Raw genomic sequence first — 17,079 nt, 5'->3', positions numbered from 1 at the left:
TCTCGCTCTCGCTCCTCACTAGAGTATATTCAACAGTCCAAAATTAAACAGTAACACGAGAGCAAAATCCGACATCATCAACTCATGCATATGATCATGAGCCCTAGACATCCATCCATATTAACAAACCCAAACTCTGCAAACACTAAACTTTAGAAATTGAAAACGAAAAAGATTCCAGACTACACTTATTGTTCCATCCATCCATCCGTCCATCCATCCATCCATCATAACGAATCGCTCCATAAAAAGCAATCTAAAACAATCTTACCGACATTAGAAGTCAAAAAGGAGAAAAAATCAGGCTTATTTGAACGCCCATTCCTAAATCAAGAACGCCCTTCCTTTCCATCCGCACCCAATCTGTATAACCCAGGCACTAGCTATAGCCGGATCAAAACCAAAAATGATTCCCTAGAACCATGTCCTGTCATTAAGCTTGAATTTCCGACCCTGCCCCATTGCGCCAATAGACCACATAAAATGCTACTTTTCTGCGTGAAAAGGTATTTCGGAAACAAATACAGGTATTTTAACGCCAAATCAATAAAATAAGCGCCATCTGCAAACAAAGAGGAAAGAAAATTACGAATTGAAGGTCGTGGATGTTGCTTAATCCATGGCCAGACGAGCGAAGTGCTTACTCCAGATCCAGCCAACTTGATCAGAGCCATCATCTTGGTTCTTAGCCAACCAGAGCTCGCCCTTCTCTCCGATGACATCAAAGATCTAAAAACGTGTTAATATACCGAGTGGAATGGTGCAATAGATGAAGACTTACTTCACCAGCTGAATATGTCAAATAAGGGTAACCAGCCTCTTTCTTAGTTGCCTCGATATTAAATTCGAATAAGCTTGCTGCCAGATAGATAACATTATACCGCCCCCTATGGGTACGATCCATTGAAGAAGCTCTTGAAGATCGAGCGCTATCCTCTGGACCATCAGGCAGGGGCATTGCAGAATGGAAAATACCAGAGAACGGTCGCTGATCACGAAGTGGGCCATCCACCATGTATGATGCAGATGCTTGAGTAGAACTCGATTCCCTACGGTGTCCTAGGTCTGTACTAATTCTCGGAACGACACCGTTTTCCGAGGCAATGCTACGTGATGTTGATGGTCTAGTAGAGCTATACAGTCGAGAGGCGCTCGCATCCGTTGCAGGAGAGCCCGATCCAGCTCGTGAATGTCCTGTGGAGTAAGCGGCCGGCAGATATGGAGCATGCGCCGGAAATCCTGGTGCGTTTGCCAAAATTGGTGAGAACGAAAATTGTCCACTGTGTCGCTTCGCAAAATCGGGCGTTGGTAGACTTGGAGACGTGTCATGTTGGCCTGCCGAGGACAAACCTCGTGGCCGACCAGAGGATTCAGACAGTCGGCCTTTGGTTTTTATCGATTCATTGTCCTTGATACTGGCAAGAGGGGTTGAATCTGATCTATCGAAAAAGCAATCGACCTCGAGCGTACCATTGATGAGACGAAGTTCTTGGGTTTGAGCGAGAACATACTTGTAGTCTCGTTCAAAGGATTGTACAATTTCATGTACGCTCACCGGTATTTGGTTCGCATCCAGCACAGTCTTGACTTTCTCTTGCCATATGTAATACCATGAGGTTTGATTACAGATAAGTCTAGCAAGAACTTTTCGGCCTATCTCCGAAGTCAAGGCCGAGAGTCGGGGCAAGTCTGTCTTCAAAGTTTCATTTAGAGCGTCATATTCTTTGACTAACGAGAGGAGCTTGTCATCTGACTTCTTGCCATTAGCCTTGGCAGCTATCCACTTTTCATAATCTATGCGCCTCTTCGAACGTTTCTTCATGAATTCAGTGGGCCCTGTGTATAACCGGATAACGGCCTCAATTGGGTCAATGACCTCTTTTCGAATCTTCGCTACCTGTTTTATATTAGTCGATGGATTTCCTATACGATTTATTAGAAGTTGCCTACATGGTTTTCCAAAGCGACGCTCCCCATATCTCTCATGGATAAATTAAACTGAGACCATCGAGCTTCCATTTCCGGATATGAGGAAGGGCTATGACGCATGATGAGCTCCATAGCAGAAAGAAATCTGAGAAAATCGTTGACCCAAGTAGCAACCTGCCGCGTGTAGTATTCAATATCACGCATCACCACCTGTAATCGTAGGTAATCATGACCAAACTTCTCATGCAACTTGACAAACACTTCATCGTCATGGGGGCGAACTACAGTAGAAGCTAACTTCTCTGATCGTCGTCCAAATGCTTTGGCCAATCCGAGGCGGACCTCTGATTCCTTACGCTTTCGACCAACGATTTTACCGACAACCTGAATACGTTCCTTGAGTTTATCGATAGTCTGCAATAATTTGAGCGTTTCTCGACCGGCAATCGTAAGGGAATTGAAATCTGGGTGATCTTCGGCGGTATGCTTCACGAGGTTGTCGATTAATAACTGATATCGAGTGATTCGCTGAACTGGTTTAACCATCAGAGCATCAAGATCCCAAGCAGCCGTCAAATCCTTCGCGACATTGTTGCATTCGATGAGCCATACGCTTACGGCAGGGTCCGCTGACAGAATTTTCAAGCGATCGGCTGCCAATTCGCTGTTCTTCAAGAATTCCGTGTAGACCTCTTGCATCTTCCGGAGATGTTTACCAAAGGTATAGCCAATGAAAGTCTTTCGATCCCTTTCTTCATTGAAATCGTTCAACTCCGGGGGATCTGAGCAACTATCGTTGGGTCCCAGGGATGCTGGAGTATTGGCTGCAGTGGTGGTTGCTGACGTGGAACCTGTAGCTCGACTTTGTCTGGCGCGGGACTTGGAAGTGTACACAGCTGCCCCTGCCTTTTTGAGGTCATCTAGCAACGCCGTGGAGAAAGTTATAATCTCATCCGTATTCCTGAAGATGGTCTTGATATCACCGAAGTCCAATTTCGGACATGCTTCCGCCGTACCTTTGTAAATTTCTTCAACCACATTCATGTCTTTGAGGTAAGCTGCCTCTGTATCAATTATTTCCTCGATTATCTTTCGTCGTGTAAATAAGCGTGCGCTTTTCTTCTTGGCAATTGCTTGCTCTTCTTCGGTGAGAGGTACCTGAGGGAGTTTAGGAGCGGCGTAGCTATGGCCTAGGGTTATATCCTCCTGCGATATTTGCATACTTGACCTAGGGGTAGAAAGAGAGGGTCGTGGTGAATATAAATCATCGCTAGGACGCCTGGATTCGGTATTCTGGCTGGCGGCCTTGTGACTTGTTTGGTATGCGCTAGATCCAGGTCGACTATCGTTAAGAGTAGGAGGAGGAGGTGTACGCGTAGGAGGACCTAGTTTAGCAAGTGCATTTTCCCTCCGATGGTTATGCTCTGTGATTGGTGGTGTGAGGCTGGCCCATACTGGGATAGCTGGGACGCTGTATATGGTGTCCGGATCAAAGCCAAGGCCAAATCCATTGTGAGATGTCAATGGAGGTAACTCAAGCCCAGAAGAATTCACAGAACCTATCTCCTCGACTAGTATAGGTGGCTCAGGAGAAGGGGGTAACTTTGGAGGCGGGGTAGGTCCTTTCTGTAATTCAGGGAGCGAAATCTTCGTATTTATCCACTTTTGATTCTCGTCTTGTGCGACTGAATCATCTGTTGTGGCAACTGAGAAATCCGTCCAAGCAGAATGACGGCTTTCACGACGGTAGGTGTCAGATGTAAGATACAGCTCACGATTCTGATCATAAGATGGTCCATATAAATCTTCTTGTTCGCTCGTGTTGCCGGTGTGCCCTGCGCCAATATCTTCAGAGCTTTCATAATCGATATCTGTTGGAGTGTACAAATCAGGCTGTCTATCGGTCTCTGGTGGCGATAGGAATTCGGCAAGAGCGGTACGTAAAGCTGGTAACTCGAGTCTAGGGCTTTCTCCTGAATATGTACTTAGTTCCAAGTGTAGATGGGATTCATCTCTGTCCTCCTCGATTTTGATTGGAATATCGACTAGCTCTTGAGCACTTTTGTCATCTGAACCTAGATCAGTAGGATGACCAGTGCCATAGTCGATACTTGCAATAGCATCTGCTTCATTATTTATATGATCTATGAAATTCGAATCAAAAGTTTCTGATATCAACGTTTTCGGGCTCGGAGGCTCCGCAACTTCTTCTGTGGCTGGCTCATCATAGGCTGTGCCATTTGGTGAGTCTTCAGAAATTGCTTCTATCCTCACTTCATGGCCGATGGGCTCCTCTAAAAGTGCTCCGCGGGCATCACCAGCCACTTCAATTAAAGTGGCTTCGATCGGAATTCCCAAAGAGTTGGCACTAGATCCTTCTCGATGGTCAGAAGTGGTATCGTCTGCCTCAGGTACTTTAGCAAGGACTGCAATCGAATCTGTAACTTTGATGGATGGGTTGCGAGCAAGGCGAGGGCCTTCTGTCTGCGCTTCATTTTCAATGAAAGTAGTGGCTGAAACATTCGAAATCGCGGACATAGGCACATCCTCTTGGATAAATGCTCCGGGAATATCGTTAGTAACACCTAAAGTTGGCGAATCTTGATCTATCTCAATTTGACGCTCAACTGATGACTTTGAGGTTTGTGATTCAAAGTTTGTCAAGATCTGTAAGGGTTCCGTTCCCAACGATGTCATTTCTGGTTCATCGTCTCTGCTTGTGGGAGCATTCGTCTGTTCATGCTTTGGGCTTTCCTCGCCATTTGTGATTTGAGGGATTTTTTCATTGGAAACGCGCGTATGGGCTGCTCGCATTTTCTGCAGCTCAGATTCATGAATTGATCTTGTATATGCTCGCGTAATTTGTGCTCGCCGTGCTGCGTAATTGACAGGTTCCATGTTCATAGCTCTACGTCCTTTCATCTCAGTGGTCACAGCAGTTCTAGTCGCCTTCATCCCAGCTCTCGAATCATGCGGCGATGCCGATCCATCGACTGCCTTCTGTCTTGAGCTAGCTGTTGATGCCGCAGAAACAGGTTGTCGAGGACGTGAACTTCGTAAGGGTGGCGAATTCTTCGCGGGCGGTGCAGAAATATAAGCCTTTAAGCTACCATTGCTAGGGGATTTGTCCGGGCTGCGTGATTTAACACGGCTGTTTTGAGGGGTAGAACGATTTGCTGATGCTACCGAGCGTCCTCCAGGACTCCACGGCTGATAATCTCTAGGAATTTTTGAATTGTGTGCGCGTTTGCCAGTCAGAGGAGAACTAGCACGCGTCGAGGGTGAACTTGATGTATCTGACTGGCCGCTTAAGCGCCTGAGAGCAACAGGAAGCCGAGATGAAAGCTTTGCTGGCTGAAATTCGGATTCAGCCCCTTCTTCTGCATTAGGTAGAGAATCTAGCCCAAGGGTTGCATCGGAATCCTTGGCGTTGACTGGGGATTCTGGCAGGAGAAACGAAGAGCGGTTAACATTGTGCATAGTATTTACCTTGGTGTCCGCAAAATCACTATGAGCACGATTGTGGCCCGATCTTCGCGGTTTGTTTGGTTCTACGTCGCCAAGTGGTGTCACTCCTAGATACCACGCTGTTGGCGAAGTTGGAGATATATCGACATCCGTACTATCAAGTTGCTGCGTCGAGATGAGAGAAGGTAAGCCTGACTCAGATGTTCTTCTTGTTGCCGTTGGGATACCATAACCGGCCTCGGATGTACCTTGATTGAAAGTTAAAATCTCGCCAAACAGAGGACGCTTCTCGGGTGCTGAAGGTGGTATATGAGATTGGGATTGGGACGAACGCGAAAGGTTATTCATTGACTTCGAAGCTGGACCGGCTTTGGTACTTGGTGCATTCCTTGTACGAATGTTGCGGGGAGAAGCCGAAAATGCATTGTTTGAATGTTGGTCCTCTGTCGCAACCCTCGGTCGTTGCATGGCCCTTGTGCTAGATGAAGGTGATTTAACTCTGGCTAAGCCCGGCTCTCTGGCAGCAGTACCGGCTCTTAATGACGAACTCGTAGTTGTAGGTCCTGGGTTGCTGGTTACGCGGGGAGTATATGGAATTGATCGATCTCTCATGTATCCAGAACTGATTCCAGCACCATCTTTCGCTCGTGTCCCAGGTTTTCGCGGCATGGGAAGTGACTGATCATTATTCTGATCAAAACGCTTCAAGAGATCCTTCACGCTTGGTTGTCGTTGTGCCTTTCCATATCCATTGGCAAGTAGTTTTGTTGATTGCTTTTGATTGCTTTCAACGGGCGACAGGTTTGAGCCGAAGGGTGGTCGCGTTGTGGTTCGGGAGGCGGAGGGAGTTTGTTTGGATGAGTTGCTGGTACTATTTGATCGCGCTGTGGAGGGAGTCGGTCTAACATTTATTGTTGTCGCAGGCATGTCTAATACTTGAGCTGGCGAGCCGTTTGCCTGTGAAAATGATTGATAATCTCTGTAGAAGTCATCTGGCTCTCCACCATCATCCGAATTGTTCATGTATCCATTCGTTTGAATTGCTTGCAGGTTCGAGGTCGTAAGAAGCGGTAGTTTAGGAGGGTGAGGCGGTGCCGGGGTGAATTCAAATGCTTGGGAAAGGTGAGGAGATTCGCAAGTGGAAGCAGGTATTTGTCGGTGTTGTGAAGTCAAATCGGACGAGTACTGGAATTGAGATTGGGATTGCGCTGGGGAGTGAGCTTCGTCGGAGTGAAGAAAAGGCCTAGAATAAAAATTCTGGTCGTCCAGAAATCCATTCTCCATTGTGCGTCAACATCTGTTTAAGCTCGTGCTCTGGTTCTGAGCGATGGTAATGCTGTGGTTGTTTACTGATGATCCATACAATTGTGGCAGGAGTTGAATGGCCCTCCAGATTCTCGGAAGTGATTCGATGATTTTAGTTTGAGCAAGCGACCTTATCCTTGAGCTCCCGGCGTACGAGGGGAACAAAGTGAATGTTTGTGACGGTAGGTTGGACGGAAGAATTATAGGACGGGGATTGATTATATTTTGAGAATGATGCGGGAGAGAAGGCGATGGTGGTTTATGCGATGCAATTGAGTGGACTGAGTGGACTCCAATCAATTATGTATGTAGGTATGGATGGGTTAGAGGTTTAGTGGTCGGGGGGAAGATACCCAGGTAGCTTATTTTGATTTCTCCACAAACTTAGGCAAGTTGTTGCTTTTCGGGTTTTAGAGTTTCGACGTTTGAAGAAGAGTGAGAGGATGTGAGAGGATAGTCGGGAGGTATGAAAATGATAATATAAGAGGGAAATAAAGGTTACTACTAGACATGTAGGTAGATAGGTAAATAATGAAATGTTGTATGAGATAACTTGGTGAAGTGACCTCGAGCAATTCTACCCGATAAGCAAAGGTACAGAAGCACAAACACTGGTAATGGTAAAGTGGTGTATATCTTCAGCAAATGACATGGTCCAGGCAATCAATCGCAATCACATCAGCCATTGAGACAATTATGCTAATTAATACCGGGTTCGGAAGAGTTTACTAAATAGGACAGGTGCAAAGGTCCAGGGTGATGAAAGTTTCAAGGCCATGATGAATATTGATTGATAAATAACTGGGTACGCAGGTAAAAGGTAGGTAGGTAGGTAGGTAGGTAGTCTTTTGCCGTTTGTTTCGTGCTTCCCCTCCAGATTGTAGGTGTAGGTGTAGGTGGTAGATAGTAGATAGTAGATAGTAGATAGTAGATACTGACTGGCATTGGCTGCTGTTTGGTAATACCTAATACCTCCAGAGTCCATACCCTTCGACTTCTCTTTTGCCTTGTACCTCGGTGCTAATTTACTGCATGTACAATAGTGATTAGTTAGCACCTAGTTATGAGTACCTACAGTCACTACCTAGTAATACTTGTGACAAGCTAATCCAAAAATACCATCGAAAGCTTTTTACATTCTAGAGGAGGTGGAAAGGGTAAAATGATAATAAGCAAATGTTCACTTTAGTCACCATATTGGATATTGTACTGATAATACAATTTAACTACAACTTAATAACTTAACATCTTAAAAATCAACGTCTGACTATGAGGTAATGCATAATGCTACTGTGTATTTATTTCCTATCCCAGACCTTTCATCGGATTGTTTGTTAAACCCTCAAAAGTCCGAATCGAATGAGTTCAAAAATAGGTACAAGGTACCCAGTAAATCCCTTTTGGTGAATCCGATTATAGAAAAGGTTGCCCCGTAATTTGCTATCCTGATGTACCTATCTACTACCTACCTGGTAGCTTTAGAAGCCAGTGGTAGCTAGGTTTTAATCTACAGAGTATGTCGTTTCATTATTCATCATCGTCCGTTCTTCGAAATGCCTAGTACCCGGGTAACAAACAAAGTCTTGTAGATAAATTCAACCGTTTCATTTCATATTCATTCCTGTCTCCAACGTTGTCTTTCATCTCTCTCCTATCACTTGCAGCAGCAAGACAACCAAGACCGAGAACCAAGAACCAAGTCTTATCGGTTATCGATATCTCCAATTCTAGATCGGCATTGAAAATCAGGATGATGTTCGGATGTTTAACCAATGATCAAAATTTACCAGAGGCCGACCAGCCGCTTGTCTTCTTCCTCTTCTACTCCAATTTTATTTTGTTCAACGCCAATTGAAACAACTCCTTGCTTTGATCAGTCGTTGATGCCCCCTTACTTCACATTTTTATTCATGTGCTCAGCATTCACAGATGCAAGGATGCTCAAGGTTATTGAATTTTCAAAATCAAAACATTAATATTTCAGCAATCTCACCTAACCTACAGCCTTATAACTCTATAAGGCTGCAGAATTGGGTGGATACTAGCAGTCCCCCTGCATCTAAAAGATCAACATCTAGTCTATAGGATCTCCAAGAACATGGACTTCACAATTAAACATCAAGACAAACTATCTTAAGGAAAACCGGTCTACTTGATGATCATAAAGTCAAAACTACCTCTCACAAAATCAACTGCTCAATATGGCTAGTAAGAGAAAGCGAAACCATGCTGTCACTAGTACTGGCGCTGATACTGGCAATGGCAATGGCAATGACACTGGTCTTGCAGATTCCAATAAACGTCAAAGGACCTCGGGAGACGGTTACAGCAAGGATCCTCCCGTAAAGCAAGCTTTGCTGAACAAATATTACCCTAATGTTTTATGTCTTCGAGATTATCTACTTTCAAAGCTTCCAGTGTCCTCCAAGGTACGGAGGAAGAAGTTATCCTCTGTGGGTCGCAAGGCTTCTGCAAATATTCCATATCAAGATGGGGATGATGATGAAGATGAGGACCGTGTGCTAGGTGATTTCCTTGATGGTACATTGATAGGTGTATCATCAAATAATGGGCTTTCTCAAGAAGACAGGTTGAAAGAGTGGGTTTCCTTTTCACAAAGAGGAGACGTTTCTGTGTCGACTATTGCAAATTCAAATTGTACAGATGTTTACTCCCAATCAGAGGTGAGTGCTTATCAACAATCTTTCTTCCGGAATGTTCTTGTCTCGGACTAGCTACTAAGAATCTCACCAGATTGTTGATTTTGCTATTTGGTTACTGTTTTCAAAATCAAAATCATCGAATGGGAGACTACAACACTTACTTTGTCAAGGATATCGTAAAGATGTTAGTTCTCGTTCTGTTCATAGGGGTGAAAATCTCAGGACTTCTATACCTGGAATCAACTCAGTATATCCTAATAGTCATGTGACAGCTATGAAAGCCTGGCCATGGCCTCATGTTCTCTCTTTGTTAGGAAAAGCTGGAGAGCATGTCATGAGTGATTTGATTCTTGACTGTGGAGTTTTTCTTCAAATAAAAAATACACATGGTAGCTATTACCAACTCAGTGGTAAGTTTCAATGGATTTGATGATACTCAATCTTGGCTGATGACTTGTAAATAGGTCAGCCTTTAGGTGAAATCTTACCTATTACAAATGGAAAACACCATGGAAAAGAATCTGGAGCAGACAGTGGTTCAAAGAAAGATCAGCAACCAGGTATCTTGCACAATCCAATGGAAATCAATTTTGTAAGAAACCGAATGCTATATGCAAAGGCTGCTTTGAATGCTCAAGGTGAAGTTCAGTTTGGTTTGAGACACATTCGTAAGTTAATAATGTATTAGAATTATAGATACAAACTGATTGTTTGTTTGGTGTAGATATTTTCAACCGATTTCGATCTCAAGCCAATGATGATCCCATCATTAGTCGGCGAGGGCCCGAGAAAAACATCGTCAGAATTCTTATGTATATATTTCCTTTGCAATTTGATCTTCACAATGTCTTTACTTCAGAGGTTGACAATCGAGAAACTGTTCAACCATTTAAAGATTACACATTACGTGAAGAAGAAATTGATTCGAAATACCCTGAAGCAAAGGGCATCAAAATTCCCAAAAGACTTCGTGGCAAGGCGAAGGATTTGGTCAGAAAGCTACAGGTATTGCATTCCAGATGCTCATACAATTACTTGTTGGAATATTATTGCCCGGTCAGTCTACATATTGTCATCTTATAGCCTCTATTGACATTTACAGAATCGGAAGCATGAGGATGGTAATGCAAACCGTATACAAGAAGAGCCTTCATTTAACTCGACATCGTTGAAAATTCAATCTTATCGAAAATGCCACAGCTCCTCCATACTCTCATCGAGTGCACCTTCAATTCCAGCTCGAAAATCAACTTTAATGGACCATGCAAGTTCTACTGCTGAAGTATCTGCATTCTGTCGTGCGGTACTTCGAAACATCATACCGCATGAATTTTGGGGAATGGGAGATGTGCAGGCACATAATGAAAGCATCTTCCATAAGAATGTGGATAACTTCATTGGTTTGAGAAGATTTGAGGTTTTGTCACTTCACGAAGTTATGCAGGGAATCAAGGTGACCTTTTTCCTCATGATTGGAGAAAAGCTTTCTAACATTTGATAGATTGCCGAGATTGAATGGTTGGGAACACCAAGTACCTCGAACCAAAAATTATCACTGACTGATTTTAATAAACGTCGCGAAATCTTCCTTGAGTTCCTATATTACTTATTTGATTCGATTCTTATTCCACTAGTTCGCTCACATTTTCATGTCACTGAGTCGAATGTTCATCGTCAGCGACTTTTCTTCTTTCGCCATGATGTTTGGAAATCAGTTGCAGAACCTGCTATGGCTTCCTTGAAGCTAAAAATGTTTGAGGAAGTGAAGCTTAAGGAGGCTCAACAGATACTTGCTTCACGAACCTTAGGCTTCAGTCAAATGCGACTAATACCTAAGGAAACTGGTGTGCGACCAATCATGAATCTAAGGAGAAGAGCGATGCGTAAAGGCGATAAGCACCTGTTAGGTGTCAGTATTAACAGCGTACTAACGCCAGTACATAATGTGCTCACATACGAGAAGGTAAGCACCATTCATAATTGTGTTTGGTAGTGACTAATATTTGTAGGCAAACAACCTAACTCGTCTTGGATCAACACTCTTCTCTGTTGGTGATCTATATCAGAAGGTCAAGTCCTTTAAAGCTTCGCTCAATGCATCAACAAAGCCCCTCTATTTTGCCAAAGTGGATGTCCAAGCCGCATTCGACACCATTCCCCAGGTTGCAGTCATCAAGCTCATGAAAACCGTTCCTTCAGAACCAGAGTATAGATTCTCGAGACATGTTGAGATTAAACCTACAGATGCCTACAACATCGATCCTAATGCACCAAACAAGCCCATCCGAAGATGGAAATCCAACGCTAAGTCTATGCACCATCTCGATAATTTCGATGAGGATCTTGAAAATGACATAGCCATTGGCAAAAAGAATACTGTATTCGTCGAAAACATTGTCAATCAGATCCGTGATACTAATTCCCTTCTCCATCTCCTGACTGAACATATCTCACAAAATATGGTGAAAATTGGTAAGAAATTCTACCGTCAAAAAGAAGGAATTCCACAGGGTTCAATTCTTTCCTCCTTACTCTGCAATTACTTTTATGCAGATCTGGAAGCTAAACATTTATCTTTTCTTCAATCTGATGAAAGTCTGCTTCTGAGACTGATTGATGACTTTTTACTCATAACACTCAACCCAGCACACGCAAAACGTTTCTTGAAAGTAATGCATGATGGAATACCTGAATATGGAGTAGGTGTAAATCCGGACAAGACACTTACAAATTTCGAAGTGATGATTTATGGGAAGAAAATTAAGAGGATTGTGGGTGAAAAGATGTTTCCATATTGTGGGAATTTGATTGATATGAAGACATTGAATATTGCAAGGGATAGGGGTAGAGGGAAAGATTTAGGTGAGTTTTTTAACATTTTACCCTTTCTGGAGATGTCGTTATTTTGGAATTTATTTACTGATATCCATTGAACAGCAATACAAGATTCCCTCACAGTTGAATATTCTAGGATTCCGGGTAAAACATTTCATCGGAAAGTTCTTAGTAAGTCATTAATTACTTTTCTTTCTCTATGTTTCTTGTCCTATTTCTTTTGCCAAAACCACAACATCCCAAGATATGTGAATATGTATCCAAACAGAGCGCCTTCTATCACATACGACCATAGACTGAAGAGAATTGGGCATCCCGTCCGCTCTGCCATACACAAGCTTCAGATCGGTGGATTAGTAGTTGGGTGGGTGACCACCAGCGAATCCCCACTGTTGTATGTTTTTTTTGTTTTTTTGATCCTGGAGAGGATCTCAATGACATTTTTGATGTGCTAGTATCATCCATCATCTATCAATTCTCCCTTCTATCCATCCATCACATCTCCCATCATCCATCACCAACATACCATTTTACACGCATCCTCTCCCTCACGATCCCTCTTCACCCTCCCTCCCACTATACACACTTCCATCCTCCATCCTCCATCCTCCATCCTCCATCCTCCATCCTCCCCCCCCAAAAACACAAAAACTAACCTCCCCCCCTCCCCCTTAATAGATTCGCTCACCCTCCAAACCCACCCCATGTACCTCGACACCTCGCACAATTCCCTCCCCACCGTCCACAAAAACATCTACACCTCGTATCTCGAATCCGCCACCAAAATGACCTCATATATAAAATGTTTGCCCGTGTCCAAAAAACCTAAATGTGCTTTGATCATTCGGACGATTGGGGATTTGGTCGCTTTGGGGTGGTGTTTGAGTAGACGGGGTGGAAGAGGGAGGGAAAGTGGGGATGAGGAAGGGAGAGGGGAGGATGGAAGAGGGAAGTATAAGGGGTATAAATGTGAGGTGCAGAAATGGGAAATGAGGAGGTTGGCGCTGGGGGCTTTTTTGGAGGTCATGAGGAGGAGGCAGTGTGGGTATGGGGGGGTGGTGGAGTGGTTGGTGCGGGAGTTGGGGGGGTTGGGGGGGGGGGTGTGAGGAAAGGTAAGGGGAAGGGGAAGGGGGTGAAGAAAGGGAAGGGGAAGATGTGAAGATATGAAGGAGAAAGGGGGGTTTGGATGGAATGAGGTATTGAGGGATTTGATTTGGGTTGATGTGGTGTGTTGTGATGTAGTGTGATGAAAAGATGAGTAGTAACTTTAGGAGGAGTAAAAGAAGAGAAAGAGAAAAGAGGTATTACAATATAATTATATTAATATTAGTATTACCTTACTCTTTGTTTTTATATTAATTAATATTTAATTATATAATTAACACATAACTTCAATACTTAAGACCTCTACATTTATATATATATCATTTCTACAAATTATATATCAATTACCATTTTGTTATATTTGAAAAAGTACACAATCAGTCAGACATGTCATTCTATTATCAAAACAATAATTATATACATACAATACAGTATTTCTAATAATACCACATTCCCAACTCCTTAATCACTATTCGTTATTCCTTATTCCCCATCTCTATCTCTCTCCCTCTCTATTCCTTACTCCAACTCCCAACCGAAATAATCATACTAAACATACCCATACCCATACCTATATATCACACACCAACCAGACATGAGTATCATATACATAACCGTAAACTCATTATTAACCTATTAACCCATCAATCAATCAATAATCAAAACCATCCAGCACCAACCATCAACCATCAAACTCCATCAAACTGAAACTCTACAAGAAAACTTCCTCAAACCGAATATACAAATCCTCTCTCATAAAGCATTCATTAAGCATTCCTCTGAATATCATAATTAAGATCATGATTATTACCACTCATATGCGATGGACCCGCCTGGGGTGGATTTGCATATTGCGTTTGAGCATGATTATTCGCATTTAAAGCATTGACGGGCGATGAAACTGCTGTTGATGTTGTTGTTGGATTTCCATATTGTGGGTGAGGGTGAATATTAGCATTAGCATGGAGAAGTGACGGAACTGCTTGAGCTGCGTATTGTCCTTGAGCATGGCCACTTCCATTACCATTACCACTGACATGCGCCGGAGCCGTTGTTGGATTTCCATATTGAGCATGTGCAGGCATAACACCATATCCACCTGCTTGCCAATTCACATATGTTTGTTGTGGTTGGATCTGTCCCTGCATAGCCGTGGCAACAGTATGGTCATCCATAACAGGCATGCTAGGGTCCATGTACCGGGCCATCATTGATGCTGAAACTTTGGGGGTAGGAGCAAAACCATCCGGTCCAACTTTGAATAGCATATGCATATTATTCCCTTTTAGAATCCAATCAAAGATATCACCTCCCATACTGCTTGGTTGCCGGGAGTCTTCAAGAACGAAATCAGGACCAGCTATTGCTTGAACGTTTGATTGTAGATGCCTGCTGTCGATATGTTGAGGTTGTGCATTGGATGTGTGATTATCGATGAGGTCTACAATTTGAGCTAATTGAAAGGCGACCTGTGTGAGCATGGCAAAGACTGGACAGAGACGAACGTTGTCCATGGCGTTTTTTATATCAGAGACAGCCTTTTTAAGAGACATGTCTTCATTGCTGTATGGTTTATCTTTGCCTAGGAAATCCAAAGAAATAACGACTACACTATGGTAGACATAATAAGGATCCATCCAAGTTACACCATTGAATTGACCTGAAGTGATAAGTTGATGGGCAAGTGTAATAGACTGCTTGGAATAGAGGCAGCATTTGGAACCCAGCTTAACCTCTTCATCATTGACAATGTTGCTAAAGCGAGTCTGCTTTCCTAGTTTTCGACCTAGTTGTGCAGCTACTTTCCGTATTATGAATGGACGGGCGACAAGAGATTGCGTATGATGAAATTGAAGATGAAGTAGATAAATCGCTCGCATGTGAATAACTGATTGTGTTTGAGACTCGAGACGAAGATGTGGAGGCAAACGATGGTGCCATGTTTCCAAATCCATGATTAATTGATTGGCGTTGCGGATCCTTTGTTGGTCTGTATATGGAGTTGGCATTGAACGAGGGGGGTATATCATTCTACTAGTTTCCGCCATGATTTTGGTCAAACGAACCAACTCCTCAACATAACGCATAGGCACACAGGCACTGCCATCGAGTAAATCTTCATTGGGGAATTGAACACAGACCTCCTTATCATCGATGAAACAAGGCCTACCCAGGATCGTGCATGAATTATGTTCGAGTACATAAATTGTCCACCAAATACGACGTCGTAACTCACTCTCGATTTGATTGCGATTATTACCCTCTTCTCGATGCATCCCAAGAATTGTGGCCATGGTGGAAGCTGCTCGTAACATAATAGAAGCTAAATTACGTTCGGATATGTTATGTAAATACAAGTGTAAGAGGAGCAGAGCTTGAATATTGACCAAAGTACTTGAAACCTGAAGTTGGGAAGTCCTTGATTGCGCCCATGCTTTATAATTCTGAGTATAATCCATGTACAAATCATCGCGTGGCTCAAGAGCTTGAGCGCCGAGCACTAGAACCATAAGAACAGAACATAGCCATCCGGTTTCGAAATCTTGTACTTGAACATTAAGTTGGCTCCACATCGTGTTATACCGCTGCTCAAAAGAGTGACGATGGAAAATCAAAAAATTTGGATGAACGCGGTCAAAGAATGATCTAACGAGGACATCTGCAATCTCTCGAGAGGGCAGAAGTGAAGATAGAGGTTCCTTTTCCGAGGGATCTTTTCCCGGAACAATTGAAGGCACGTGATAATTTCCAGATACATGCGCCGCTCGCTCTAGATCCGCCGGTCCAGGAGCAGTTTGACGTTCTTCGGCAGCTTTTGGTTCTAAAGCTTTACTCCATGTTGAAGTCGCAAAGTTCATCATCAACTGTAAATTTGGATGATCCGGTTGAGTCATCCTCAAGTAATCAGCAAATGGTTTTACCAACATACGACAACTGAGCGCAAATCCAAGGCTTGAAGAAGGTCCGACGAAATGCGATTCTCCTCCCGAAGCTGTTGGAACAAGGGCTTCTTGTGGTGAGCTGGGTAAGGTAACTACTTTCCCTGTTGGTGATGGCTCATCTTTCATGGTTCGCTGGCTAGTATCGGAATAAGCTGGTGATGATGCCAATGCCTTTGGGACTTGGGCAAAAACATCATGAACGTGCGCATTGCTCTCGATGGGATTATCGGCGGTGAAGTCAGGTAAAGTTATGTTATGAGATGCAGCAATCTCGTATAGGACGTCGATATCATTTGTATCCTTCTGAGGGAATATCCCTTTGATTAATGCATCCAGAACGCGATAGCGTGTAGTAAGAGTTTCGACACTTCCATAAATTCTCGTCTTCCGAGGAAGGTTGCATTCACAATCCACATTGGCTTCGACACAATTCTGACAGGGTTCTTCACCCACTCGTGAACAACGAATTCTACGCTGTTTGCAACGATCGCAAGAGACAAGAGCTCGTTTTCGTAAGTGATCCGGAATGCGAACCTTTCCAGGCTTTTTCTTCTGGGGGGATGGAGGCATCTTCTGGGCCGGGGGAAGGGCAGATCTGACTCCACCAGTCCGGGGATGTTAGAGGATGGAGTTGGAGAAGTGGGTGTATTTGACGTGATGATCAATAATCGGTGTCAGGTCAGTTATGAGTATGAATACATATGATTGAATGTGTATGTAACATGAGAATATATAAAGAAACTCTTGTTCATATACTCATGATTGTATGACTCGGATGAAAATGGAAGTTAGTCTATTAGTCAGTTTATGAAGTTGAGTGACTTGACCGACTA

At 43.4% G+C, this 17,079-nt stretch overlaps 3 protein-coding genes across 3 annotated transcripts; 1 reads left to right on the top strand and 2 right to left on the bottom strand.

Moving 5' to 3' along the window:
- Positions 1–612: 612 nt before the first annotated feature.
- SS1G_04044 (hypothetical protein) lies at positions 613–6,420 on the bottom strand (the record flags this gene model as incomplete). The annotated part of the gene is made up of 5 exons (XM_001594187.1): positions 613–729; positions 782–1,194; positions 1,471–1,897; positions 1,951–2,508; positions 2,548–6,420. The coding sequence occupies 5 exons, from the start codon at positions 6,418–6,420 to the stop codon at positions 613–615; spliced, it is 5,388 nt and encodes a 1,795-aa protein (XP_001594237.1).
- Positions 6,421–8,903: 2,483 nt separating this feature from the next.
- Positions 8,904–13,458, top strand: SS1G_04043 (hypothetical protein; the record flags this gene model as incomplete). Its single annotated transcript, XM_001594186.1, has 11 exons — positions 8,904–9,243; positions 9,638–9,775; positions 9,830–10,033; positions 10,225–10,355; positions 10,468–10,818; positions 11,203–11,328; positions 11,375–11,837; positions 12,012–12,227; positions 12,303–12,371; positions 12,879–13,302; positions 13,443–13,458. The coding sequence occupies 11 exons, from the start codon at positions 8,904–8,906 to the stop codon at positions 13,456–13,458; spliced, it is 2,478 nt and encodes an 825-aa protein (XP_001594236.1).
- Positions 13,459–14,071: 613 nt separating this feature from the next.
- Positions 14,072–16,816, bottom strand: SS1G_04042 (hypothetical protein; the record flags this gene model as incomplete). The annotated part of the gene is made up of 1 exon (XM_001594185.1): positions 14,072–16,816. One exon carries the CDS (start codon positions 16,814–16,816, stop codon positions 14,072–14,074), a length of 2,745 nt encoding a protein of 914 aa, XP_001594235.1.
- Positions 16,817–17,079: the final 263 nt, after the last annotated feature.

The sequence above is a fragment of the Sclerotinia sclerotiorum genome, genomic scaffold (assembly GCF_000146945.2).
Source record: "Sclerotinia sclerotiorum 1980 UF-70 scaffold_5 genomic scaffold, whole genome shotgun sequence".
In the NCBI taxonomy this organism is placed as follows: Eukaryota; Fungi; Ascomycota; class Leotiomycetes; order Helotiales; family Sclerotiniaceae; genus Sclerotinia; species Sclerotinia sclerotiorum.
This window is presented reverse-complemented; position numbering and strand designations above follow the sequence as displayed.